Source organism: Eubalaena glacialis, chromosome 18, assembly GCF_028564815.1.
Source record: "Eubalaena glacialis isolate mEubGla1 chromosome 18, mEubGla1.1.hap2.+ XY, whole genome shotgun sequence".
NCBI classification, from domain to species: Eukaryota; Metazoa; Chordata; class Mammalia; order Artiodactyla; family Balaenidae; genus Eubalaena; species Eubalaena glacialis.
In genome coordinates this window covers 19,766,706-19,793,835 of record NC_083733.1, presented here as the reverse complement: position 1 = coordinate 19,793,835, position 27,130 = coordinate 19,766,706, and the positions used below count along the sequence as shown (strand labels likewise).

The window sequence follows — 27,130 nt, the reverse complement described above, 5'->3', positions numbered from 1 at the left end:
CGCGGCTCTGCCGGTATGCCGCTTGCGGTTTGGGTGGAGCGGCTGCGTCCGCGCGCTCTCTACGCGGATCCGAGAAAATGCCGAGCGCTCCAACAAAGACAAGGAGAAGGGACCACGTGTGCGAACCGGGAGGGTGCCTGACGGCGCAGGCCAAGGCTGGGGCACTAAAGACCCGTCTTGAGATTGAGCCAGGCGTACTGTCAGGCATCACTTCCTCCGAGAGGCCTGCCCCTTAGGCTGGGCGGGCGCGCAGAGTTGCCTCTGTCCCGGCACGGTTCACTGCGTTTCGGAACTTCCCAGTGACGCACCTGCAGCCCCCGCTGCACCTTGGGCCTGGGAGTGCTCTCCCGGTTCCCAGCGTGCGGCCCTAAAGACGTTCTTCAAATGTTTGTCCAATGGATAAAGGACCGTGACCTCGATTTTGACGGGAGGTGGGGACAGGGAAAGACACGGGGTGGGGTTGAGGGTGTCCTTAAGATGAGTGCCACAATCAGGTGTGCATTTCAAAAGGCGGGCCTTTGCCGAGTAGGGAGGAGGGCCCACGGAGACCCTCAGACCAGGGACAATAGGGGGATGAAGGCGGACCCAGGAAATCGATCCCCGAAAGCAAGGAGGAGTTTTTGGAATGAAGGGCCGTCACACTTCCCTGCCTTTACTCGGGCGGTTCCTTTCACTCTGAACGAAGATTGTTCTCATTTATCTGTCTATGGGAATCCTGATCGTGCTCCTCCTCAAGGAAGCTCTCCTGGTTTCCCCAATCACAGCTTATTGCTCCCTGTCTCTCCCCCTCGGAACACACTTGTCGGGCCTGTGACTATAAGGACACTGAACGCAGGTTTGTGGAGAGGGTTCTTGGTATTGCGGAGTGGCTGCAGAAGCCTCAAGGTCCCTGCGGAGGAGGCCCAAGAGGACAGAGGGGAAGCGGCTGTGCTAGCCCCTACCTGCCACTGGCCTTTACCCGTTCTGTCCCGCTTTCCTGCCAAACCCATCTTTCCCCGCCTACTCCCTTCCCAGCCCAAAGTCCAGAGGCCTGGGCGAGGCACTCAATCGTCGACGGCTGGATGCGTCTCTGCGCAGCCTTTTGGTGAAAAGCAGCATGTCCGCCGGTAGTGCAAAAAAGACCTGTGAGCCCAAGATGCAGCTGGACCGACTTCGCGAGTGGCTGAGAGCCGTGGCCTTCGGGGTCCTGCTTCTCCTTGTCCCGGGCCAGGGTGAGGCTCCGACGCGGGGCGGCAGGGACCGGGGTAGGATTTGCCAAATTCTGCAGAGGCAGGACCTGAGGCTGCGGGAGGAAAGGCGTCCGGGAGGTGGGAGCCGGCGGAGAGTTCCAGCACCAGAACCGTGTGAGGGATACGATGCATCTCTGTGCCCCCTGAGGCGCAGAGAGAGTCTGGGCTGCCCCAAGTCGCACTACCCCAAGGCGCAAGCAGGCCCTAGGGGCTCTGAGCAGCACCTGCCGGGCTGGGGAGTTATTTGGGACATTTCCCTGCGAGTGTTTGTGGTGGAGCTGGTGCTGACGGGGGTAATAACAACAATAATTATACCTTCCCGCCACCATGTGGCTCTGAGTGTTTCGCCCTTGGCCAGAGGGGTGTCCTGACACCCACTGAGCCCCTCTCCACAGGAGCCCTGGGCAAGGTTACTGGCTCAGCCTACAGAAGCCCCCATCCCCCGGCCACCACATCCTACTATCAGACAGACTTCCACGTGCTTCTCTTCATCCCGTGCATCCACCCCGAGTGAGGGCAGGTCTTGACCTCCAGGGCAAAGGTGATCTCTCTTTGTACCAGCCCTTATTGGTAGCCTTTATAGCTTACACTATGTGGGCACGGTACCTGGGCACAGCTCCAGCTCCTGTGCCCCCTCTTTTTAAAAAAAAAAATTTTATTTATTTATTTGGCTGCGCCAGGTCTTACTAAGGTTGCAGCACGCTGGATCTCCATTGCCTTGTGCAGGATCTTCCTTGCAGCATGCAGGATCTTTAGTTGCAGCACATGGGATCTTCTAGTTGCAGCATGTGGGATCTAGTTCCCTGACCAGGGATCGAACCCACACCCCCTGCATTGGGAGTGTGGAGTCTTAACCACTGGGCCACCAGGGAAGTCCCCTGTGCTCCTCTTGAAGGGCGTGATCCTCTAATCCAAACAGGCTCTGCCTGTGGGACCTGACTATCCTCTCCCTTCCCAGTCGAATCTGCCTGGGTAGCATCCACACTCATGACTACCCCGAGGCCCAACCCATCGTGCTTCTGCCCTTACCCCTTGCTCACCAGGCTCTAAGAGGTCACCGGAACCTTCCAGTGCCACTATCTGCGAGGCCTCGCTGATACCTCTTTCTAAAAATGTTGCTATGTTGGATGGGACCCACTTTCAGAAAAGAAGAACTGGCGAGCACAGATGATGGGTCTGACCCTCTCCTGTCCCACCCAGTCCTGGCTTATTGGCAGGGACCATCTAGGTCCCCAGGGCCTTCCACACACTAACCAGGAGTTTACCCAAGAATGGATGTGTGCATGCATTCTTGGTTTTCACCCAAATGGTCACACATTGCCTCCCTTTTTGGTCCCTGGCTTTTCCACTTCCTGACACAGGGAGTGACCTCTCCACACGCCCACATGGTAGAACTTATTCATACTGTTTAATGAAAGGGCTTCTCTTCAAGGAGGAAGCATACTTGATGTAACTAGCCTCTGATCAGGAACATTTTAGCAGGTTTTGTCTTTTGGTATAACAAACATCAAGCATTAAAGGTCGGTGGAGGCAGTGAATTACATGGGCAGACGTCACATCCCACAAAGGACTTATGTAGACAGCGTGTTCCTCGGGAGAAGGATGAGTCTTCTGACTTGGAAAGGCATTGCTCAGTTGCCCTCTGTGGAGCATGTGAATAGCTGCTAACTCCAGCCTCACCCACACCAGGTGTCATCAGGCGCATTCATCCACGTTAATTTAATGGGTGTAGGGTAGTATAGTTCCATAAGGATGTTTTTTTGTTTTCTTTCTTTTTTTTTTTTACTTTTTATTATGAAACCAGGCTCAAATCTGCCAAATTCTGCAGAAGCAGAGCCTGAGCCTGCAGGAGGAAAGGCGCCAGGGAGGTGGGAGCCAGTGGGGATAACACCAGGGGAATTGGGAGCCTGACTGGATACCTCCCTGCGCCCTGAGGCACAGAGAGGGTCAGGCCTGCCCGAGGTCACACAGCACCGCAGGGCTCCTCATCTGAGGTAGCAAGAATAATATAACAAACTCAATGTACCATGATCTACCTTCAACAGTTATCAAGACCTGGGCAACTTAGTTTTGTCTGGATTATCACCTCTCCTTTGCACCATTATTTGAAGCAAATCCCAGACATCATATCACCTGTAATTTTTTTTATCATGTCCTACTAAAAGAAGAAATATATATCTCTCATAATTTCTTAATGTAATCAAACATCTAGTCAAATATTCTTATTTCATATTATCTGATGATATTTATGACTTTTTTAAAACCATGATTTAAACAAGGTTCTTACTTTAAACATTAGTAGATGTGCTTTTTTTTTTTATAAAGTATTTATTTATTTATTTATGACTGTGTTGGGTCTTCGTTTCTGTGCAAGGGCTTTCTCTAGTTGTGGCAAGCGGGGGCCACTCTTCATCGTGGTGCGCGGGCCTCTCACTATTGCGGCCTCTCTTGTTGCGGAGCACAGGCTCCAGACGCGCAGGCTCAGTAATTGTGGCTCACGGGCCCAGCTGCTCCGCGGCACGTGGGATCTTCCCAGACCAGGGCTCGAACCCGTGTCCCCTGCATTGGCAGGCAGATTCTCAACCACTGCGCCACCAGGGAAGCCCTAGATGTGCTTTTTTTAATAACAGATTTGAGATATAATTCACATGGCATAACTTTTACCCATTTAAAGTGGTTTTTAGTATATTCAGAGTTTACCACATCAATTCCCCTTTCCCCAACATTTCTGTCTCTATGAATACACCAATTCTGGACGTATAAATGAAATAATCCAATATGTGGTCCTTTGTGACTGGCTTTTTTCACTTAGCGTGGTTTCAAGGTTCATCCGTATTGTAGCATGTTCGGTACTTCTTTTTATTGCTGAGTAATATTCCATTGTATAGATATGGTACATTTTATCAATCCATTTATCAGTTGATGGACATTTGGATTGTTTCCACTTTTTGGCTATTATAAATAATCCTGCTATGAACACTCATACGCAAGTTTTTTTGTGGACATATGTTTTCAATTCTCTTGGGTTTATACCTAGGAGTGGGATTGCTGGGTCCTGTGGTAACTCTATGTTTAAACTTTTTTTTAAAAAATTAATTAATTTATTTATTTTTGGTTGTGTTGGGTCTTTGTTGCTGCGTGCGGGCTTTCTCTAGTTGTGGCGAACAGGGGCTACTCTTCGTTGCGGTGCAGTGGCTTCTCTTGTTGCGGAGCACGGGCTCTAGGCGCGCGGGCTTCAGTAGTTGTGGCATACGGGCTCAGTAGTTGTGGTGCACGGGCTTAGTTGCTCCGCGGCATGTGGGATCTTCCCGGACCAGGGCTCGAACCCGTGTCCCCTGCATTGGCAGGCGGATTCTTAACCACTGCGCCACCAGGGAAGTCCTATGTTTAACCTTTTGAAAAACTGCCAGGGTGTTTTCCAAAGCACCTGCACCATTCTCCCTTCCCACCGGCAATATACAAAGGTTCCAGTTTTTCCACATCCTTTCCAACATTTACTATTACCTATTTTTTGAAGTATTTCATGAGTCTCTTTCAATCTTCAGATTCCTCCTCTGCCTCTCTTTTATTTTTCTTGTAATTTTGTTGCTGTGTTGAAGAAACCAGTTTGTTCTGGAGAGTATCCCAGAGTTTGAGGGTTTTTTTGTTTTTGTTTTTGTTTTTCCTGAAGTATAGTTGATTTATAATGTTGTGTTAGTTGCAGGCGTACAGTGAAGTGGTTCAGTTATATATATTATATATTCAGAATGTTTTCCCTTATAGATTATTACAAGATATTGAGTATAGCTCCCTGTGCTATACAGTAGGTCCTTGTTGGTTATTTTATATATAGTACTGTGTTTGTGTTAATCCCAAACTCCTAATTTATCCCTCCCCACTTTGTCCCTTTGGTAACCGTAAGTTTGTTTTCTATGTCTGTGAGTCACTGTTTTGTAAATAAGTTCATCTGTATCATTTTTCTTAGATTCCACATATAACAGAGTTTGGGTCTTGCTGATTACATCCCTAGGGTGTCTTTTAACTGTTTCTCTGTCCCCTGTATGCCTGTAAACTTGTATTTATATTCCAGAGGCTTGATCAGATTCAGATTTTAGGTTTTGCTTTGTTTTGTTTGGGGACAAGACTACTTCATATGTGGTGCAGTGGACTTCCAACAGAAAACATACAATGTCTGATTGTCTTGCTTTTTGTGACAAAATAAGTTGTTGACATCACAGTCAGATTTCAATGTGCATTTCTCTTAGCATGAGTGAGGTGAACATCTCCTGTGTAAGAGCCGTTTACTGGTATTCCTTGTTCTGTCTGAACATATTCTTTAACCGTTTCACATTCTTTCACCAAATATGCGTAGCTGGCATATTTCTTATTCATTTATAGAAATTCTTTATCTATTAAGAATATCAGCTCTGGGCTTCCCTGGTGGCGCAGTGGTTAAGAATCCGCCTGCCAATGCAGGGGACACGGGTTCAAGCCCTGGTCCGGGAAGATCCCACATGCCACAGAGCAACTAAGCCCGTGCGCCACAGCTACTGAGCCTGCACTCTAGAGCCCGTGAACCACAACTACTGAAGCCCGCGTGCCACAACTACTGAAGCCCACGCACCCAGAGCCCATGCTCTGCAACAAGAGAAGCCACCGCAATGGGAAGCCCGCGCACCGCAACGAAGAGTAGCCCCTGCTCGCCGCAACTAGAGAAAGCCCGTGCGCAGCAACAAAGATCCAACGCAGCAAAAAATAAATAAATAAATTAAAAAAACAAACAAAAAAATATTAGCCCTTTCTCTGTTAGGGGACTTTCAATCTCTTCCTGCCTCCCTGATCCCCATAGCAGGGCGGGCCGTGCTTTTTATGTTCTAGACACAGCTGCCCTTCTCTTTGTAGTTCTCCTCATACTGTCACTCTTTGTTTGGAGGATACTTTCTTTTTTTTTTTTTTAAAGACTTAATTAATTAATTAATTTATTTATTTATTTAACATCTTTATTGGAGTAGAATTGCTTTAAAATGGTGTGTTAGTTTCTGCTTTATAACAAAGTGAATCAGTTATACATATACATATGTTCCCATATCTCTTTCCTCTTGCGGGAGGATACTTTCTTTATGTCATTCTTGCCACCTAGAGTGTGAGATCCTTAAGGACAGGAATCTTGTCTGTCCGATTCCCACAGTTCTACTGCCTCCTAGGACCTGGCACACAGTGAGTAGAAAGGACACTCTCACCCCATCAGGCTCATGTGACTATTTGTTTGAGGCTAAACTATGGGGCTAAACCATGGTGCCGAGCCCCAAGGAGCCTCAGTGAGCATGGTGGAAAAGGCTGGGGCAGTGAAGGCAGTTGGGGGTGGGGGGAGCAGAGTTACAGGCAGGAAATCTGTAAAGCAAGTGTTGGTAGATCAGTGTCCCTTGAGCTGAGCTGAGGACAGGAAGGAGGTGGCAGCATCAACAGTCTGGGAGGGCAGCTAAATGGGGAGACCCAACCCTGACGTCCATCTCTCTGCCCACAGGCCAGGACTCTGCCAGCCCCGTGCGGACCACGTACACGGGCCAGGTGCGGGGGAGCCTCGTCCATGTGAAGAACACTGATGTGGGGATCCACACCTTCTTGGGAATTCCCTTCGCCAAGCCACCTCTAGGGCTGTTGCGGTTTGCGCCCCCGGAGCCCCCGGAATCTTGGAGTGGTATAAAGGATGGGACCTCCCACCCAGCCAAGTAAGCAGGGGTTCCAGGGAACTCTAGGCCCTGGGATAAAGGGTACTCTGAGCTCTGGGCCAGGCTGCAGTTGTTATTTCATGTCATTTCAAAACAGCCAGTTTTCCCTCTGAGTTTGGTGGATTTTCACATGCATTTTTCTGATGAGCATGCAGAGGCTTGAAAGGGTGAAGTAACTTTCCCAGACTGAGGGCTTAGCACTCAAAGAGCATTAGCTCCACAAGCTGAAGGGACAAGCAGAGACACACAACTCCCTAGGTTCTAGTTATGACAAGTGATCTCTGCCACCAGAGGAGGTATCTCTGGGGGAGGTTTGAACCTTGTAGGAGCTCCTGACTCTAGCAGCAGACACTGTAGATCCCTGAGGAGCAGAAGACCCCACTCTGCACAGTCACTGTGCCAACCGACAGGGCCAGATGCCATTGACCAAGGGGCGTGTATATGTTCTTGAAACTGGAAACTGGGGGAGTGATGAGGTTCCTTGAGAGTCTGACTTGGGATGAGGGATGTCCCACTGCCCTTCTCATGAGAAATTAATCCATTCCTTTTGGCAGCACATGTATACGGGCTACTCCCCTGTTCCAGGTCTGCCTGAGTACAGTTATATGGTGGTGAATGTCAACACATGCAACCAGTCGTTCTCATAGAGACCCTCCAGAGTCAAGATTTCTCAGCCTCAGGAGGATTGATATCCAAGGCCCTCATGAGCTTGAGGCCTCCTGGAAGACTAGGCTCCATCCCAGCTTCCCCCGAGTCTGTGGCCTGTAGCTTGGTGCAAAGGGGCTTTAGGGAGGGATCACATGTGAGTGAGGTATCAAAGGAAGTGGGACTAAGGGTAGCTGGGAGCATATCTGGGCCCAGGATCTGGTTATGGCCACAGCATGGCCCCAGGACTGACTGCCTGCCATGGTCACCAGGTGTCTGCAGGACTTCGCTAGCATGAAAGAAATGACTCTGAAACTACTGAATGTGACCCTGCCTTCTACTTCCATGTCTGAAGACTGCCTGTACCTCAACATCTACACACCTGCCCATTCCCATGAGGGCTCTAACCTGCCTGTGAGTGCCAGGCCACAGCTGGCTAAGGGGTGGGAGGACATTTCTTCTGCAGAAGATTTAAAAGAACAAGATCAACCTGGGCCCCACTGCAGTGTGGACCCTGTTAAGAAGCTTCTTACTATCAGATCCAAGAGAGTATTTCTTACCCAGCATGGGTGGCTGATGCCTGGGCACAGGGTCACAGAACCCTGGCTGCTCCCAGACGTCAGAAACTGTGGCCCTGGTAGGGACCCAGGACCTACCCAATCAACTCATACCCAGGACCCACTCAGGTGCCTGAGGGATGCATTTTGAGGCGGCCGGAGACCCCAGCCATGGATTATCTGTTGGGCCAAAGAGAATAGAGTACACTTTTAATTAATGTGCGTGCATGTGGGGTGATCAGAGAGACACCCTTTTCTTTCCATGTCAGACAGGGTTCTGGGAGAAATGGAGCCAGGCTTTGGTATGTGGGACGGGCCCCAAAGTGTGGGAGGCACGGTTTTCCTGATAGAACTTGGGTTGCCTTCAGCCCAGGTCATGAAGATACCACTTTGTCTTGCTGGAGTTCTGTCCATGTGGTTAGGAGGACAGAGCCAAAGTGGTGGTTAGTTTAGGTAGCAGCTCTGGTGGGGTTTGGGCTTGGTGGGAGCCATATGGTATCTGTGCCTTGGATTCGCCAGGTGATGGTGTGGATCCATGGTGGTGGGTTTGTCGTGGGCATGGCTTCCATGTATGACGGCTCTGCTCTGGCGGCCTTCGAGGACGTGGTGGTGGTCGTTATCCAGTACCGCCTGGGTTTGCTGGGCTTCTTCAGGTGAGACTGGGGCTGGGCTCGGCAACGCGGGCTGATGGAGCCAGGACAGTCCCATGACCCTCATCCCTGCCACCTCTCAGCACTGGAGACAAATACGCAACTGGCAACTGGGGCTACCTGGATCAAGTGGCCGCACTACGCTGGGTCCAGCAGAATATCGTCTACTTTGGAGGCGACCCTGACCATGTCACCATTTTTGGCGAGTCTGCGGGTGGCGTAAGCGTGTCTTTGCATGTTGTGTCCCCCATGTCCGAAGGACTCTTCCACTGTGCCATCATGGAGAGTGGCGTGGCCCTGCTGCCCAGCTTCACCGCCAACTCATCTGATGTGGTCTCCACAGTGAGTGCCCTCAACCGTGGGAAGCCCAGACCTGCTGCCCCATCTCTTACCTCTCAGCCTCCATTACTCTGTCTGTTAAATGGGGATAACAAGGACTCCCCTGCCATCAGAGGACCTTGGAAACAGCCGCCTATCTGGGGATTGTTCAAGGGTCAGAATTCACAGACCTCTGTCAGCGCAGAGGCTGAGTACATTCTGTGGCCCACAAGACTGCTGCGCTGGGGGCCCCCATCATAGGCAGGACCATCTAGGCAGGTGGGATGGCGCCCCTGGCAGAGTCCTCTGAGCATCAGGGAAGTTGGAACAATTTCAAAACTGTACGAATCCATTCACAATACTCTGTGAGATTTGGGGTACACCTGCCTCCAACTGGGGCACTGGGCAAACCTCTCTCCCCTACCCGGAAGCATGAGCCAGCCGCTGCCTGGTCTGTTTACAGGTGGTGGCCAACCTGTCTGCCTGTGGCCAGGTTGACTCAGAGGCCCTGGTGGACTGCCTGCGGCGCAAGAGTGAAGAGGAGATTCTGGCCATCAACAAGGTTTGACTGATGGACATGGCTGTGGAGGGAAGGGTCCAGTAGGTGTGGGGCAGGCAAGCCTGGGTGCCCTTCATCCTCCCTGGGCAAGTTACTCTAGCTCCTCACCTTGGTGTCCTCACAGCCCTGGATGGGAAATCGAGGCCAGGCCATGCTGAGGCAGGTATAGGACCTGCTGGGGTGGGTGTGAGCATTCTGGGACGAGCCAAGAAGGGGTGGAAGGTGTCTGCGGCATCAGAAAGTGTCTGCAACCTGACCTTGAGTGTCCCTTAGCCCTTCAGCATCATCCCTGGCCTGGTGGACGGGATCTTCCTGCCCAAGCACCCCCAGGAGCTGCTGGCCTCTGCCGACTTGCACCCTGTCCCCAGCATCATTGGTGTAAACAACGATGAGTACAGTTGGATCATCCCCTCGGTGAGGCCCACTCCCAAGCCTCCAGGTGCGGGGGAGCCCATCCAGAGGGAAGGCCTCGGGGCTTCGTAGCTCCAGGCCCATCGTATCTCCAACTCCAGACTCCCCTACCACCCAGGTCATGAACAATTCTGACACCCAGAAGGATATGGACAGAGAGACCATAAAGGATGGCTTGCAGAAAATATCAACAATGATGGTGAGGTTCCTGGGGACCTGCCCACATGGGGAGGGGGCCCCTTTCCTATCCCAAGGCACGGGAAGCCCAGCCCCCAGATATCCTGTCCATGTAGCACCCCTCACCCAGAGCTTGGCCTCTTTCCCCGATTCCCTATCCCATCCCAGGATCCATCTCCCCAGTCCTGCCTCTGCTGCCTCCCAGCCCCTGCCAGCCTGCCTAACCTGCCTCTTCCTGGTCCACCTGGGGCAGATGATGCCGCCTGAGTTTGGTGACCTGTTGATGGAGGAGTACATAGGGGACAGTGAGGACCCCCAGACCCTCCGAATCCAGTTCCATGAGATCATGGGGGACTGCATCTTCGTGATCCCTGCACTCCAAGTAGCAAAGTTGCAGTGTGAGTACATCTGCACTAAGGCCAGACTGGCTAGGGGGCGGCTCAGAGCTGCAGGTGCCAGATGAGGTCTACTGGTGTCCAAAACCTAGCCCATGTCTATTTATTGGTGCCAGGCACTTGATATCCTTCATCTTGGTAAATCCTCATGGCTAGTCTAAGAGACAGAGATTTACCCCATTTTACGGAGGAGGAACCAGGTTCAGTGACCTTCAGTGACTTGCCTAAAACCATACCCTAGGAAGTTCCAACGCCACAATTTGAATCCAGGCCCTTCCCACTGCCCTTGCTCCAGCCTGGGGCTCCTTCACCCCATTGTCCAGACTCCAACCAGCTTTGGACTTAGCTACGTCATCACCATGGGTGATGCAAGAAAGCTCCGGGTGAGGGGCCGCCAGGTCATGGCCCGTCTTCCCCACCTCCCCAGGTTCCTACGCCCCTGTCTACTTCTACGAGTTCCAGCATCAGCCCAGCTTCTTCAAGGATGTCAGGCCGAGCTATGTGAGGGCAGACCATGGAGATGAGGTTCACTTCATCTTCAGAAGTCCTTTCGGGAGCAGCCACAGTGAGTCTTCCTAGGTGGGGGTCCCTCAGAGGCTCCTCATCCCCAGGATGTGGGATGGGACATTGGATAAGACCCTGAGTGAGGGTGATTGCCCTCACTGTACAGATGAGGAAACTGAGGCTCAGAGGGAGGAGGGGATCAGGTGTCCAAGATCTGACAGCTAGAAAGATTGAGCTTGAATTGGAGTCTAACATTCTTCAGACTGGAACCCGTGCTCCCTCCACCTCTCCCCACCCTGACCTTGGGTTTCTGGCATGGGTGCAGAGGGGGTGTTTGAAAGGCCTCTTTCTTTCTTCCTTCCTTCCTTCCTTCCTTTCTTTCTTTCTTCCTTTTTTTCTTTCTTTCTTTCTTTTCTTTCCTCCCTCCCTCCTTTCTTCCTTCCTTCCTTTCTCTCTCTCTTTCTTTCCCTCTCTTTCTTCCTTCCTTCCTTTCTCTCTCTCTTTCTTTCCCTCCCTTCCTTCATTCCTTCCTTTCTTGCTTTCTTTCTTTTTCATATTTATTTCTTAAATGGCCTTCTACTGTCAGAAGAAGGGAGCCTTCTGGGTCAGGGATGAGCCCAGTGTTGGGTCAGCCAGAGGCCGGGATGAATATATGGGGTTTGGGCAAGGAGAGGGCCTGGGGAGCGGGCAGAGAGCCAGGCCTTAGGATGGCAGGGAGGAGCCTGAGATGGGGTGAGGGCGAATGACCCACATGCCGGACTGGAGTTGCCCTGACCTGGACCCTTGTCCTCGTGCTCTGTAGTCCAACTCACTGAGGAGGAGGAGCTGCTGAGCAGGAAGATTATGAAGTATTGGGCCAACTTTGCTCGAAATGGGTGAGATGTCACACTCCTACTTGAACCTCCACGGTGGCGAGGGCAGGGCTTGAGCCCATCCAGGGCTCCCCTTGTCTGTGGTGACTTCATTAGCGGATGTGTCCTTAATTGCATGGCAGCCCCCTCCCCAGCTCCAGGACCCTCCTGGACAGAAAGGGGCCTTATGGGTGCTGGACACTCATTCCATCTTGGGGTGACCTGGATGGGGGTGACAGTGCTGTTATCCGCAGAGCCTCCCTCTATCAGGAAGGGACAGAGGCCGCCCTGTCCCCTGCGGAGCTGACGCTCTGGTGGGAGGTAGTTTCTTTCCTCCTTCTGGAACGTCCCCCCCACCATTCCCCAAGCTTGTTTGGCTGCCTTGCCTGACCCCAGTCAGGGTACTCTGGGCTCGGTAGGGCTCAGAGTGACCTTCACACTGCCCCACGGGAGGGCATGTCTACAGGAACCCCAACGGCGAGGGTCTGCCCCACTGGCCTGTGTTCAACCAGGAGGAGCAGTACATGCAGCTGAACACGCAGCCTGCAGTGGGCCGAGCCCTGAAGGCCCACAGGCTCCAGTTCTGGACGAAGACCCTACCCCAGAAGATACGGGAGCTAATGGAGGCCAAGGAGAAGCACACAGAACTGTAGCTGCTTGCGTCTGGGGGGAGGGGGGTGGAGGGGTGGGCTTGAGTGTAGGTGGGGGTCTGCCGGATGTGCCCACACACACCCAGTGAGGAGCCAGTAGTTTCTTCCTTCATTCACATAGCCATTCATTCATTCATTCAATCGTCTATCCATCCAGCCAGCCAGCAAACATTGAAGAACCTACTGCATGATGTTAGTTCCCAAGCCTGCTGTGGGTCCTCTCTTGTTAGACACAATCCATAAACCCTCCCAGGAAGCTGGATGAGCAAACCCCAATGGAAGTTTACCTTCCTCAACACCCCACTGGGCCCTGGGCCCCATCCTCCCTTCCTCACCTCCACTCCCTCCCCACCCTCTTTCTCCTCTCCCTCTGAAGGAAGGTGCTTTGGGGCATGTTGCCCACACTTGGCTCTCAGCAAGCCCCCCATGCTTTCCATCTGTAAATGGCCAATAGGAAGCCTGGATACCAGGAGCCTGGGAGCTCCGAGATCTCAGCCCCACTGAGGCTCCCAACTACTAAGAATGTAAATGTCCCTGTCCCCACTCATTGTCCTCCTAGATTAAGTGCCATCTATCATTGACATTTAAACAACCTACTCATTCACTTTTCAGTGTCCCACGGAGGTAACCCCATTTTTTGTAGGAACTCGGAGTGGGCTTGTCCATGGGTCCCTGGAGCCTGGACCAGCTGCCCAGTGGCCAGGAGAAGCAGGTGGGTTCCTCAGTCACTGCCTCTGGAAGTTTGTCTTCATTCTCAGTGGTTCTGCAGACACTGTAGGGCCCAAACTTTACATGACTGTAGCACATCCATGAAGATGTTTATCTGTGGGATGTTTCCTGGAAGTAGGATTGAGGGGTCAGAAGATCCAGGCATATCTAGGAGAAGAGACTCTTGTCGGCTGGCTCCCAAGGGCCTCTTCATCCAGGGAGGTCTCCTCTTGCCTTTTAGAATTCCCCTTGCTACCCTGCCCCCCTCCCCTGCCCCCTCTGCTGAGCATCGCCCAACTCACCAACTCACTGTGGGCATCCACCTGATTAGTTTTCCTACTTATCTCATTGTTTTCCCCAAACTTTTATTCCGCCTGCACCATCTGCCCCCCAACAAAAAAACCCTGTCTTATATTTTATCTCAACATGCAAAGATACCAATTATGTTCACTCTGCCTGTTTGTGCCACCAAAGCACTTTCTCTCTATCATTAAGAAGCTGTATCCCTCTTCTCGTAGATCCAGGACTCCCTATCTCTGACCCTCTGGGCACCAGGTTTCCCAGGAGGAAGGTCCCCCTTCTTTCTGCCCCACCATAGAGCCTCCTGAAGTTGGGCTTGAAGGCTGGAGATTCCTGCATTGCCAACTATGGCCACCAGGTGGCAGACTAGCATAACCTTAAGGTTGAGATGACCAACTCTGGAGCCGGAAGGGGCTTTCCTTCTAAAGAACACTGCCTGGTGCTAATGCTTCCCCCCTGCATCCTGAAAGCATTTATTGAGCACCTGTGGCATGCATGCCTCTATGTTTTTCAGTCCTGCATATGCACAGTATACTTCCCAAAAGTGGATTCCCAGAACTAGTTTTTAGGACTAGTTTTAATCTTATTTTTTTAACAGCTTTATTGTGGAATAATTTACATACACTCAAATTCACCCATTTTAGGTGTACAGTTTGATAAATTGGGATAAATGTATAAGACATACAACCACCATCACATCAAGTTTTAGGATGCATCCATTGCTCAGAAAAGTTCCTTTAGGGACTTCCCTAGTGGTCCAGTGGTTAGGACTTCGCCTTCTGATGCGAGGGGTGTGGGTTCGATCCCTGGTCGGGGAGCTGGGATCCCACATGCCTCGTGGCCAAAAAGCCAAAACATAAAATAGAGGCAATATTGTAACAAATTCAATAAAGACTTTAAAAATGATCCACATCAAAAAAAAATCTTAAAAAAAAAAAAGTTCCTTTATGCCACTTTGCACTGCCCTGACCCTGCTCCCTCACAACCACTAAATTGCTTTCTGTTGCTATAGTTTGCCTTTTCTAAAATGTCATAGAAATGAAATCATTTTTTTACCAGCTTCTGTCTCTTAGCATAATGTTTTTGAGATTCAATTAGTAGTTCTTCTCTTTTCTTGCTGAATAGTATTCCATATATGACATGCCACATTTTATCCATTCATCCATTGATGGACATCTGAGTGATTTCTATTTTTTGGCTATTTTCAATAAAGTCGCTATGAACATTTTCAGACAAGTCCTTGTGTGGACGTATGCTTTCATTTTGTAAATAGTAAATAGCTAAGAGTGGAATCGCAGGGTCATATGGAGAGTGTATGCTTAACTTTTAAAGAAAGTGCCAAACTGTCTTCCAAATTGACTGTTCCATTTTTGCACGCCCACCGGCCATATAGGTGGGGTCCAATTGCTCCAGACCCTCGCCAACACTTGGTCTTATCAGTCTTTTACATTTGACTAATTTAATGGGTGTGTAGTGGCATCTCATTGTGGTTGGTTACCTGCCTCTCTCTCTCTCTTTCTCAGTCTCTCTCTTTCTCATGAGGCCCTGAATGTACCTATGTGTCAAGATTCTGGGAGAGGGAACAGCCCCACCAGGGAGGCTTCCAAAGAGGATTCAGGAAGCCGCACTGGTTACTTCTGGCAGAAATTTGATCCTCAGGCTCTTCAACTCCAGGTGCCAGCTGGAAGCCCAGGAGAGGATCTGGCACCTAGTCCAGGCATGACCCTCACCCTGTCCCTCATTGAATCAGCACATCCAACTGTTTGAATCAGCAAATATTTGCCAGTGCCTCATACTCTCCACCCATCCCCCCACCTTCCACTCCCAGCCAGCCATGTTTCTGACACTGAGGCCCAGAGGTAAGTCCTGCCCCGCCTTGGAGTGGCAGTCTCCCAAGCCAGCAGAGAGACAGACACCCTGAGAGACCCTGTCCTGACACAAGAACAGGCTCCCATTGGCTCTGGTTTCTTGCCTCGTGTCTTCACAATGTAACCTCCCTTTAACCCTATGAGGTTGGTTCCTGTTATCATCACTGTTTTATGGATGACAAAACTAGGCCCAGAGCTGTGAAGTAACTTGTACTAGGTCACACAGTTGCCACTTGGCAGAGCCAGGATTTGACTGCAGGAGGTCTGGCTCTTAAGTCCCATCTTCCCTGCATTTGGAATGGGATTCGAGTTGTTAATAGCAGTCTTCCTGCCCCCTTTCCTCCATCATCCCTACCCTGGGTCTCAGGGCCACTGGAGGGTAGTGCCCTGTTTCTGCCCTGTCATTTGAGGGTCCTCCAAGAGAGCAGGCCTACCTGAGAGTCACCCCCAACACACAACCTGGGTATCCTCAGTCCTCTGGCCTCTTGGCAGAGCTGCTCAGGCCCAAGGCGCTGAGGCTCTATAAGGGCATCATCCAACCACTGTGGAAAAGAGCTTGTTTGTTTTTCAGAACATTAAACACAATTACCATATGACCAGCAATTCCATTCCTAGCTATACAGCCAAGAGAAATGAAAACATAGGACCACAGAGAAATGTATAAATAAATGTTTATAGCAGTATTATTCATAATAGTCAAAAGGTAGAAACAACCCAAATGCCCTTCAATGAATGAATGGATAAAAAAATTGTGGTGCAGCCACAGTGAAATATTATTCGGCCATGAAAAAGGAATGAAGTTCTGATATGTGCTGCAACTTAGATGAACCTCAAAAACATGGTGCTAAGTGAAAGAAGCCAGACACAAAAGGTCACATATCATATGATTGCTTTTATGTGCATCCAGAATAGGTAAATCCATAGAGGCAGAGAGCAGATTAATGGTTATCAGGTCATCAGGGGATGGGGGTATTGGTGTGTGAGGTGAGGGGGGTAGGGGTGGGAATGGAGAGGGACTACTTAATGGGTACAGGGTGTATTGCTGGGGAAATGAAAGAGTTTTGTAACTAAAGAGATGCGGTAGTTAAACAAAATTGCAAACACACTAAATGCCACTGAATTGTATACTTTATAATGGTTTATTGTATGTTATGTGAATTTCCATAAACTGTAAATTTTTCAGCCAACTAGCTGGTTACTAAATATCCATGGTGAAAGCTTTAGCCATGGAAAGTAACTCATATCCCTTATGTAGACCTCTCCACTTCTTACGTGTCGCCATTGGCGTAACACTTTCTGAAATTGCTCTGCTGATTTGCTCTGCCACCACCAAAGTCTACGGGTGTTTTGTTTTGTTTTGGCAGTACTGCGCGGCTTGCAGGATCTTAGTTCCCCAGCCGGGGATCAAACCCATGCCCCTTGCAGTGGAAGCGTAGAGTCCTAACCACTGGACCACCACGGAAGTCCCTGGAGTCTACAAGTTTCATTGCAACTTTACCAGCATTTGCAGACCACAATTTTTAAATGTCAACTTTTTTTTTTATAAATTTATTTATTTATTTATTTGTTTATTTTTGGCTGCGTTGGGTCTTCGTGGCTGTGCGCGGGCTTTCTCTAGCTGCGGCGAGCAGGGGCCACTCTTCGTTGCAGTGCGCGGGCCTCTCAATGCAGTGGCCTCTCTTGTTGCGGAGCACGGGCTCCAGGCGCGGGGGGCTTCAGCACCCTCGGTTCGCGGGCTCCAGAGCGCAGGCTCAGCAGTTGTGGCGCACGGGCCCAGTTGCTCCGCGTCATGTGGGATCTTCCCGGACCAGGGATCGAACCCGTGTCCCCTGCATTGGCAGGCAGACTCTTAACCACTGCACCGCCAGGGAAGCCCAAATGTCAACTTTTTTTTGAAATATTATTTACATACCATGACGTTTACCCCTTTAAAGTGTACAGTTCGGTGGTTTTTAGTATACTCACAAAGTTGTGCAACCATCACCACTACCTTATTCCAGAACATTTGCATCAGCATCACCCAAAAACAAGCCGGTGCCCATTAGCAGTCACTTCCCATCTCTCCCCGCCCCCCCACCCCCAGCCCCTGACAATCACGAATCTACTTTCTGTCAAATCTATGGATTTGCCTATTCTGGACATTTCATAGAATAGAATCATACAATATATGGGTTTTGGGGTTTTTTTGGGGGGGGTTGTTTGGTTTTTAAATATTTGTTTATTTATTTTGGCTGTGCCAGGTCTTAGTTGCAGCATGCGGGATCTTCTAGCTGCGGCATGCAAACTCTTAGTTGTGGCATGCATGTAGAATCTAGTTCCCCAACCAGGGATGGAACTGGGACCCCTTGCATTGGGAGCTCGGAGTTTTACCCACTGGACCACCAGGGAAATCCCAGTATATGGTTTTTTGTGTATGACTTCTTTCATTTAATATAATGTTTTCAAGGTTCATGTATGTTGTAACAGATATCAATACTTCATTCCTTTTTGTGGCTGAATAGTCTATTTATTGTATGGATATACCACATTTTGTTTATCCATCCATCAGTTGATAGACAGTTGGGTTGTTTCCACGTTTTTGGCTGTTATGGATTCCCCTACTAAGAACATTTATGTACCAGTTTTTGTGCAAACATATGACTTACTTTCTCTTGGTTATATACTTAGGAATGGAAACTCTGGGTCATATAGCAACTCTTTGTTTAATCATTTCAGGAACTGCTGAACGGTTTTCCAAAGTAGCTGCACCATTTTACGTTCCCACCAGCAGTGTGTGAGGATTTCAATTACTCCACATCCTTGCCAATGCTTGTTAATATCTTTGGTTTTGATTGTAGTCATCCCAGTGGGTGTGAAGTGGTATCTCATTGTGGTTTTGAGTTGCACTTCCCTAGTGACTGAAATAGTGAACATCTTTTCATGCGCTTATTGGCCATTTTTATATCTCCTTTGGAGAAATGTCTTCTGAAATCTTTTGACCATTTGGATTATTTGTCTTTTTATTGTTGAGTGGTAAGGATTTACATATATTCTAGATATAAGTCTCTTATCCAATATATGATTTGCAACTATTTTTCCCATTCTGTGGATTGTCTTTTCACTTTGTTGACAGTAACCTTTGCAACACAAAAATTCTTTATTTTGATGAGGTTTAATTTATTTTTTCTTTTGTTGCTTGGCCTTTTTGTGTCATACCTAAAAAATGATTGCTTAATCCAAGGTCATAAAGATTTACCTCTATGATTTCTTCTAAGGATTTTATAGTTTTAGCTGTTACATGAATGAATTACATTCATCTGAAGTTAATTTTTGTATATGGTATGAATCAGGGATTCTTTTTCTTGTGGTTATCCAGCTGTCCCTGCATCATTTGTTGAAAAAAACCTATTCTTTACTTATTGAACTGTCTTGGTGCCCTTACTGAAAATCAATTGGTCATGAATGAAGGAGCTTGTTTCTGGACTTTCAATTCTACTCTGTTAATTTATATGTCTATCCTTATGCTACTACCACACTATCTTGATTACTGTAGTTTTGTAGTAAGTTTTGAAATTGGGAAGTGTGAATTCCCCAACTTTGTTCTTCTTTTTCAGGGTTGCTGTATTATTTTGCCAGAGTTGCCATAACAAAGGACCACAGTCTGGGTGACTTAAACAAGAGAAGTTAATTGTCTCACAATCCTAGAGGCTACAAGTCTGAAATCAAGGTGTGAGCAGGGTTGGTTCCTTCTGAGTGTTGTGAGAGAGAATCCATGCCTCTTTCCTAGTTTCTGGTAGCCTCACACATTCCTTGGCTTATAGATGGCATTCTCCCTCTGGCTTCACATTGTCTTCCCTCTGACCCGTCTGCCTCTGTGTCCAAATTTCCCCCTTTTACAAGGACACCAGGTATATTAGGCTAGGGCCCACCCAAATGATTACCTCTGTAATCATCTTAATTTGACTAACGGCCTTATCTTTAAATAAGGTCACATTCTGAGGTACTGGGGGTTATGACTCCACATATTTTTTACGTGGAGACACAAATCAATCCATAATAATTGTTTGGAGTACTTCCCTTATTAAATTTATTCCTAAGTATTCTATTCTTTTTGATGCTATTGTAAATGGAATGGTTTTCTTAATATCATCTTCAGATTGTTCATTGCTAGTGTATAGTGTTATCCTAACCCCTCTGAGCCCATTTCTTCACCTGTAAATGGGGGTGATACATCCCACCCGTGTGAGCTGTTTAAGAAGGATACTGGATGCTGCATTTGAAGAGTCTACCAAGGAGCTGGTATCCAGGAGGTGCTCAATCTATGTGCATTTCCCTTCTTTGAGACCCCCCAGAGCCCTCCTCATTCACACAACCTCATCACTGCTCTCTGGAGCTGTGGGGAGTGCCCATGATTTGTTCTCTCACTAACTTCCTGGTTAACTTCAACTGAGCACCTGCTCCAGGCCAGAACGCTGTGCTTCACATAGGCTGCCAAACAACCTTCCAGGGAGGAACTACCTTTCAGAGAGGCTCAGCAACCTGTCTGAGGTCACACAGCCAAGCAGTGGTTGCAGAGCTAGCATTTTACTCCAGATGTGACATTATCCCTCCCAGACACCATCTAGAACCCCCAAGGGCAGCAAGTGGCTAGCTCCTGGCACATGAGCCCTGGGACATGAGACAGGTCAGGCAGGAGGGTGTGGAGCTTCTTGGGAGGGTCTGCTGTGGCTGTGGGACCTGAGCAGGCCCCTTGCCCCAGGATGTGCCCACTGAGGTGATGCCACCATCATAGATGAATACCTACGCAGCAGCTCAGATGGACAAGCCAAATGTGAAGCCTTCCAGGAACTGATAAGCAACGTTGTCATGAACGTTGAATTTTTCCAGAAACCTCCAAGGTAAGCCTATCCCTGTCTATCTGTCCCACCTTTCCCACTCGGGCCCAGGAGCTGAGTTATCACAAGTGACATGGTGCCATGCTCCACTGCTACCCCCACTCTCCACTTCCTCTCAGGGATGCAGTGTCACAGCAATGAGAGGTGACTGTGGCAGGGCACTCTGCAGAGGAGAAAACCAAGGCACAGAGAGGTGCAGTGACTCGCCAAAGGTCACCCAGCAGGACTTATCACCAATTCTCAGGGATTCAATGACTCATGAGTGATTTCTTCTGCTTTCAGCCCTTCTCCTGGGAGAAAAGTCTTGCTTCCTCCAAACCTCATGGCTAATCTCTAACACAGTCCTAGAACAGCTCCAGGTTCCTGTCTTTGTGACCTCGGGCAGATACCTAACCCTTCTGTGCCTCAGTTTCCTCATTTGCAAAATGGCAATAATAATATATAATGAGCTAATCCATAGGTTGTTATGAGGAAAAAATGAACAATGACACATAAAGCACATGGAATGGTGCTCAACACCTAGCAAGCACTCAGTAAAGGCTTGCTGTTCATCATTTTGTCATCATCATTATTATTACTGGTATTGGTGTTATGATGAGCCTGGCTTACCAAAGGTAGGACCTGATCAGGCTGTGGGTATCTACTTCTCATCCAGCCATCTCTCCACAGATTCTGGGGTCTCCGTCTTTTTCTATGAGTTCCAGCATCGACCCAGTTCTTTTGCGAAGATCAAGCCGGCCTGGGTGCGGGCTGGTCATGGGGCTGAGAAGACCTTCATCTTCGGGGGTCCTTTCCTCATGGTTGAGAGCTCCACGCTGGGTGAGGATGAACAGACACAAGATCCTTAGGCTGCCGGCTCCACCAGGGTAAGGCGGGGCATGCAGGAACAGAGGTCTCAGGTCATCAGAGGGGATGCTTGAGTCTCCTCCAGGACCCACGTGACCTTGATCCAGGTCTGTCCCTGCCATAACCTTTCCAGAAGCCACAGAGGAGGAGCAGCAGCTGAGCCTCACCGTGATGGCCCAGTGGACCCACTTCTCCTCGACAGGGTGAGGAAGCAAACAGACATGCCTGGCTTTGGGCCTAGACTACTAAGATCTGCCTCCCAGGGAGCAATACAGGAGACCTTTGTCTTCATTCATTCCTCCCACCCAGGGATCCCAATGGCAAGGGGCTGCCTCCTTGGCCCCCATTCAACTGTTCAGAGCAATACCTGGAAATCCGCCTGGTGCCACGGGTCAGCCAGAAGCTAAGGAAGGCCCGACAGCAGTTCTGGGCAGAGACACTTCCCACCAAGATCTGGCAGTGGCAGCAGAAGCAGAAGGGCAGGAAGGCCCAGGAGGAGCTCTGAGGCAGGTCCTGGGTCTTCTGGGCTGGGGGGCCAACCCTAGGGGTGGCCAAGTCCCAACAAGGCAGCCTCCTTCTCCCCCTGCTAAGAGACTTTAACCCAAACCAGGCTGATGGGTGGTCATGTCCCTTAAAGCATCAGCCCCTCCATGACTCCTTTGACATGTCACCTACTTCCCATCTAGGGGGCCTTTGCCCAAACTTCTCCCTCTTCCCACTTGCCTCATGGCGAGTTCCAGCTCATACCTCAAGCTCCCCAGAGGACCCTCCTCCTCTAAGAAGTCTTCCCTGCCTTCTCTGGGCCTGGCCCTATCTGTGTCCATTACAGCATAGCCCACTCTAAGCTAGCATTGTCAGTGTCAGTGTTTCTGTCCTCCTCTGAGAAGCTCTCTGAGTGTGGAAATCAGCCTGACCTCACTCTGCATCTCCCATACCAGGATCAGTCAGGACTTGGAATCAGAGGATGCTTGGTGAGTTAGTGAAAGACTGAGAAAGTGTAAGAATGGTGACTGCTGGACTTGAACCCAGGCCCTTTAGGCACCACAGCTCTGCTTAGTTCTGCACAGATGTTGTCCTCCCTGACCAGAAGAGTGGGTGGACTCCGACGGCAGAGACCTGGAGTCGGAGGAGTCCTGAGGCATCAGGGGATCCAGCCGAGAACAGATCCCAGGCCCCAGAGGCCTCTGACTAGGGCTGAGGGAAGTCCCTTTGTCCGTGCTGTCCAGTCTTGGCCCTTGTACAAGGCAGAGCAGAGTCCAGCAGGGCCAGAGCCCTGACCCTTGGACGTGAGACGCAAGCTTCCCAGCGCCAGCACCTCACCCCTTTATGGCCTGCCTGGGCTCTTTCCTCCCCCTCCAGCTAGGGAGGATCACCTTCTGGGGTTGCTGGGCACAGGTCGCGGAGCACCCACCAGGACACAGGAGAACAGGTTGGGGGAGGCATCTGGACTAGCGCATCAGTCAGGCTGTTGTCACAGAGGGAAGACGAGGTCTACCCACTCAGGCTCCAACAGGTCAAAAGCAGCCAGAGGTTTTTGAGTGGGGGGCACACATTTCTTTTTTTGAGGATCAATGCACCGTTCCCTTGAGAAATCTGGATTTTAATACATATCACAATGACTTCCCCTGCCCCCGCTGAATCCCATCCTGCCAACTCTGGTCCCACATATACCCTTCCTCAGTCTGACTAAGTTCCTGGCTGCTGATGGTTACATGAAAAACACTTGCAGATGAGACCAGTTCTGTTTGGGGAAAGTTCATTTGGGGCAGAAAAGAGAGTCATAAACCAGAGGGGTTCTGAGTCGTGCCATTCCTCTGCTCAAAAGCTCCCTGTCGCCCCTGGGGCAAGTTCAAGTTCTTTACACGGCATTGAAGGCCTCCTATTCTTCTCCCCTTCTTTCCACCAGGAAACTTGCCCCCACAAGCTGGTAAGAGAGCCTGACAGGTTAAACAGGCCCCAATCACAGTGTGTTACTGGGGAAGCAAAGGGCTGTAGGCACGAGGAGGCATAGACCGGCCCTGACTTGGGACAGGGGAGGGGGGACATCTAAACTGAGACCTGAAGGACAAGCAGAAGTTGCACAGGCCAGAGGAGTAGGCTCGAGGGGTGGGGACAAAGAGGAAGGGTGTTCCTGGTAGAGGGAACAGCAGGAACAAAGGCCTGGAGGTTGAGATGTGCTGAGAAAACACAGTTCTGTACATCTGGAGAGGCCAGCAAAGACCGGACTGTGAGGGCCCTTGTGGGCTGGGCTGGTAACCCGGGGATGACGTGAACAGGTTGGAGGTGGTGGGTGAGAGTGGGGACAGCGAGAGCAGGGAGGGGGCCAGTGCGGGCTTCCGGGTAGGTGGAAGGCACTGGTGGGCTCTAGATTTAGAAGCGACAGGCAGACCTGGTATCCAAGGGGACACAAAGGTGGGAGAAGGAAGACTTCCCGGGGCTGCCTGGAGGCGAGCAGGACTGGGCTGGGAATCAAGGGCTCGGTTTTGACCATGCTGGATGTACAAACAGGCCTCTTCCTGCGGGCTTGAGGGTGCAGCACACCTGGCAGCCACGGGGAGGCAGGGGTTGTTGGGCGGGGGACGTCACCAGCTTTGGTGTCACCATTGCCAAAGGGCTCTGAGGGGGTGGGCAAGCCTGCCGGTGAGGCTTCAGACCCTGTCTCACTGCCAACTTTCCCTGCCTCTCCTCCTCCTCCCCCCAGCTTCTAGGATTTTCTCCTCGCGGGGAGGGAGGGGAATGGCCTGGCACGGCCCCAGTGGCTTGGGGGAGTGCTCAGACAAGGGGTGCTCCTGGGATTCCAGTCTTCTTGCCTCTCTATTCTCCCTTCCCTGGGCCACTACTCACGGAACTCCCCTCCCCTGCCGGCCAGGGCATCCTCCATCCACCGATGGCCCTGCCCCAGGACCCAGCAGCCACAGAGCTGAGGGGAGCAAGCCAGGGGCACCCACAAACTCAGACGGAACAGGCCCTGCAGGGCAGGGACTGGTAGACCCAGGGAGCCTCTCCGTGGCAGGGTGACAGGAAGGGTCCTGTGAACAGTGTGAGTGTGTGAGCACCAGGGGGTACTGTAGGATCAGACGTGCACACCTGGACCCAGCCACCAGGCAAGGGACTGGTAGATGCTCCCAGTAGACACAGACAAGCATGTACATACCCAGCGCCAGACGTAGATACTCACACACATGAGCAATCACACACACACACACACACACACACACACACACACACGCCCTCACTAATAGGGTTCCAATCCAGTTCAGCAATTTCCTAGATGTGTATGTTTGAGCAAGTTATTTAGTTTCTTTGTTCCTTAGTTTTGCCATCTGAAAAATGGGGGCAATGATAATGTTCCCCCTTTATGGATCTGCTGTGAGGATTGAACGATAAACAGCTGTCAGCATCCAGGCCATCCTTCTCCCTAGTCTCCAGGCCCCATTAACCCCCAGCACCATCTGAGGCCCCAAAGAAGTGAACTCCGAGCCAGGTCGTAGCTCGCCTTGGATGAGGTAGGCTCCTGTGCTTGCAGCCACTGGTGGGCCCAGAACCATGCTCTCTGCCTTCACCCCTGACCCATCTGCGGAGCCAGCTCCAAGCACAGGCTCCTTCGCTCTCCATGACCTTGGCTTCACCCTGTGGTCTGGCCTCTAAGGACACCCCACCCCACTTGTCACACATGTCTGTGTGTGTGTAAAGCCCAATCGTGAACCAGATGGAGCCTCAGTCTCCGCACAAAAACAGAGGATGCCAGGTGACTCAGGAGAAGAGTCACCTGGTATTACATATCAGAATCTCAGGTTCTTACCCCTAAGATAGTGTTGTCCCAGGGCCACCTGGCTGACCCAGCTACCTGTTCAACATTCCCTGTGCCCCATGTGAGCATTGGATGGGACCCATATGAGTCCTAGGCGCTCCACTGATGAGCCTGGCCTGGCACGACTGCCACCCGTATGGACCAGGTGAAAGGTTATTTCTTCCCCAGGGAGAGGTGGCAGGAGTGGAGCCAGTTGTTGGCAGGACCAGTCCTTAAGGCCCACACAGAGCTGGCCAAGTTGCTCCACAGCTGGGCTGGAGAGTCTACATGTGACTGGCCCCCAGGCCTGGCAGGTGGACTCACAGTCTTGTCTGCCTTCTCCACCACCCACTTCCCTTGTCCTCCACCCTCAGCTTGGCCTTTGTTTTGAGTGACATGCTTAGTGCATACAGATAAACCAACCTTGTCTGGGCAGCAGAAAAAAGTGGTTCTGTCACCTCCCTCAGACTAGGCTCCATACTCCTATTGATGTGGCTACACGTAGCCCACAGGGGAGGCCAGCAGAGTGAAGAAAGAGAAACGTGGTCCAGGTCAGATAAAACTGCTGGTAACCCCTACTTCCCTGCTCCTGCCTTCCCTGTCCTCCCATACCTGACTCTTTAAACTCCACAATGATGGTGAACTCTCCACTAATGTTGGTTAAAGAAAATATAGAAAATACAGAAAAGTTGAAGGAAAAAGAAGAAAAAAAAATCAAGGTCACTGATGACTGCAACTCAGAGCCAACCACAGACACCATTTTGGCCTCAATCCTTCCTGACTGTTACTTTAGACATCTTTGGAGTATTTTGGTGTGCACTTTCCATGGCTAATATGGTCATATTCAATATACAATTTCAAATTCTGCCTTTTTCAAGTTATTAAACCACATCCGCCTTTTCCCAAATACTGATGAAGACAGCTGACACAACGGGTTTTCCCTATTTCAAGTGCTTTACCTACATTAACGCATTTAACCCTCACTACAATCCCTTGAGATAAGTACTATTATAATGCAGAGTTTACAGATGGAGAAACTGAAGTCCAGAGAAGTTAAGAGTCATGCAGCTTGTAAGTGGCAGTGCTGGGATTCAAACCCAGTATTCTGGCTCAGAACCACTGCACTAAGGCATCCGCTGCTCTAGAGTCTTGTGTTACATGGTAATACTGACCGTGTAGCATATATTATATTCTGTAGATGTAACATCCTTCTTCACCCATCCCCTTCGGTCATGTTGGGGTGAGGCTGTTGTCAACAAGGCTATAGGACACATGATGATGTAAACAATTTTTTGTGTATTTTGGACAGTCTCCCAGACCAAATTTCTTGGTCAAAGGATGGGGCAGTTTTAAGCCTCTTGCTCCGTGTTGTTCAATGACCTTAGGAAAGGCTGCATTATTCATACGCCTGCCATCAGAGGATGAAGGCTCCTACTTTGCCAACAGGGAGGGTGTAACAGACAGGGACACTGATGTGTCAACCAAGACTCCAGGATGCAGTGGATATAAAGGTCCCCAAGCCATATCAGCACATGAGAATTTTGTAGAAAATGGTCTAAGAACCATTTCCACAATTCCTGGACCCCTCAGCCATTCAAGGCTTGAAAAAGAGAGTGTGAAGGGGGAAGAGTTAGGTGAGAGATTTTCTTTGGAGAGAGCTGTTGCCCCACTGTGAACACTCTTACCTTTGAATGAAGACGAAATGACCCTCTGCACCTGTTCCTGCAGCTCCAGACTTCAAATGGGCCTTCCCCTTTCCCTGACTAACTCCTCGTCCTTCACCACGAAGACTGGATCTTCTCCAGAGAGCCTTTCTTCCCTGACCACCATCACCCAGTTCTGGACTCCCACATCATGATTGCTTGTGGCAGGTGCCAGCCAGCTGGAGCATGAGTTGGATTCTGTGCCTGAGCCTTACCCTCTGCCTGATGGTACAGACAGCCCTGGGTAAGCCCCCACCCCTTCCTGAGGGCGTTGGACAAGAGGGATATGAGGGACACAGGGACAGGCCAACAGCTCAACCTCTCCTGGGGGCAGCAGGGCAGGGACATTTAGCGGTCTGGGCGGATGGGTGGTAGAGAGCTGGGAGT

The 27,130-nt window shown here is 50.3% G+C and overlaps 2 protein-coding genes across 6 annotated transcripts; both read left to right on the top strand.

The window, feature by feature from the left end:
- The first annotated feature begins 39 nt into the window (after positions 1-39).
- On the top strand, positions 40-20,386 carry CES2 (carboxylesterase 2). Of its 5 annotated transcripts, XR_009697943.1 has the most exons (16): positions 40-431; positions 1,015-1,211; positions 6,733-6,937; positions 7,855-7,996; positions 8,659-8,792; positions 8,873-9,131; positions 9,571-9,669; positions 9,940-10,080; positions 10,196-10,276; positions 10,508-10,652; positions 11,077-11,214; positions 11,956-12,028; positions 12,471-12,653; positions 13,298-13,366; positions 19,124-19,236; positions 20,302-20,386. XR_009697943.1 is itself a non-coding variant. In XM_061173979.1 (14 exons), the coding sequence occupies exons 1-14, from the start codon at positions 385-387 to the stop codon at positions 13,854-13,856; spliced, it is 2,403 nt and encodes an 800-aa protein (XP_061029962.1). In that variant the 5' UTR covers positions 40-384; the 3' UTR covers positions 13,857-14,760. The 5 variants fall into 5 exon arrangements, 4 of the variants coding, with proteins under 4 accessions (XP_061029962.1, XP_061029963.1, XP_061029964.1 ...); XM_061173979.1 differs by lacking the exons at positions 19,124-19,236; positions 20,302-20,386 and having other exon boundaries at positions 13,298-14,760; XM_061173980.1 differs by lacking the exons at positions 12,471-12,653; positions 19,124-19,236; positions 20,302-20,386 and having other exon boundaries at positions 13,298-14,760.
- Positions 20,185-27,130, top strand: CES3 (carboxylesterase 3). Its single transcript, XM_061172429.1, is given in 7 exon segments — positions 20,185-20,206; positions 20,302-20,380; positions 20,382-20,407; positions 21,074-21,223; positions 21,375-21,453; positions 21,560-21,756; positions 26,769-27,130. Coding segments are annotated over 6 exon segments (552 nt in total). The 3' UTR covers position 21,756; positions 26,769-27,130.

Bases quoted from the DNA above. Each gene is read 5' to 3' on its own strand.
- CES2 (XM_061173979.1), top strand. From the start codon at position 385: ATGTTTGTCCAATGGATAAAGGACCGTGACCTCGATTTTGACGGGAG. The intron at 10,653-11,076 runs GTGAGTACATCT...CCACCTCCCCAG, and splicing joins CCAAGTAGCAAAGTTGCAGT to GTTCCTACGCCCCTGTCTAC. The intron at 12,654-13,297 runs GTAGCTGCTTGC...CATTTTTTGTAG, and splicing joins AAGGAGAAGCACACAGAACT to GAACTCGGAGTGGGCTTGTC.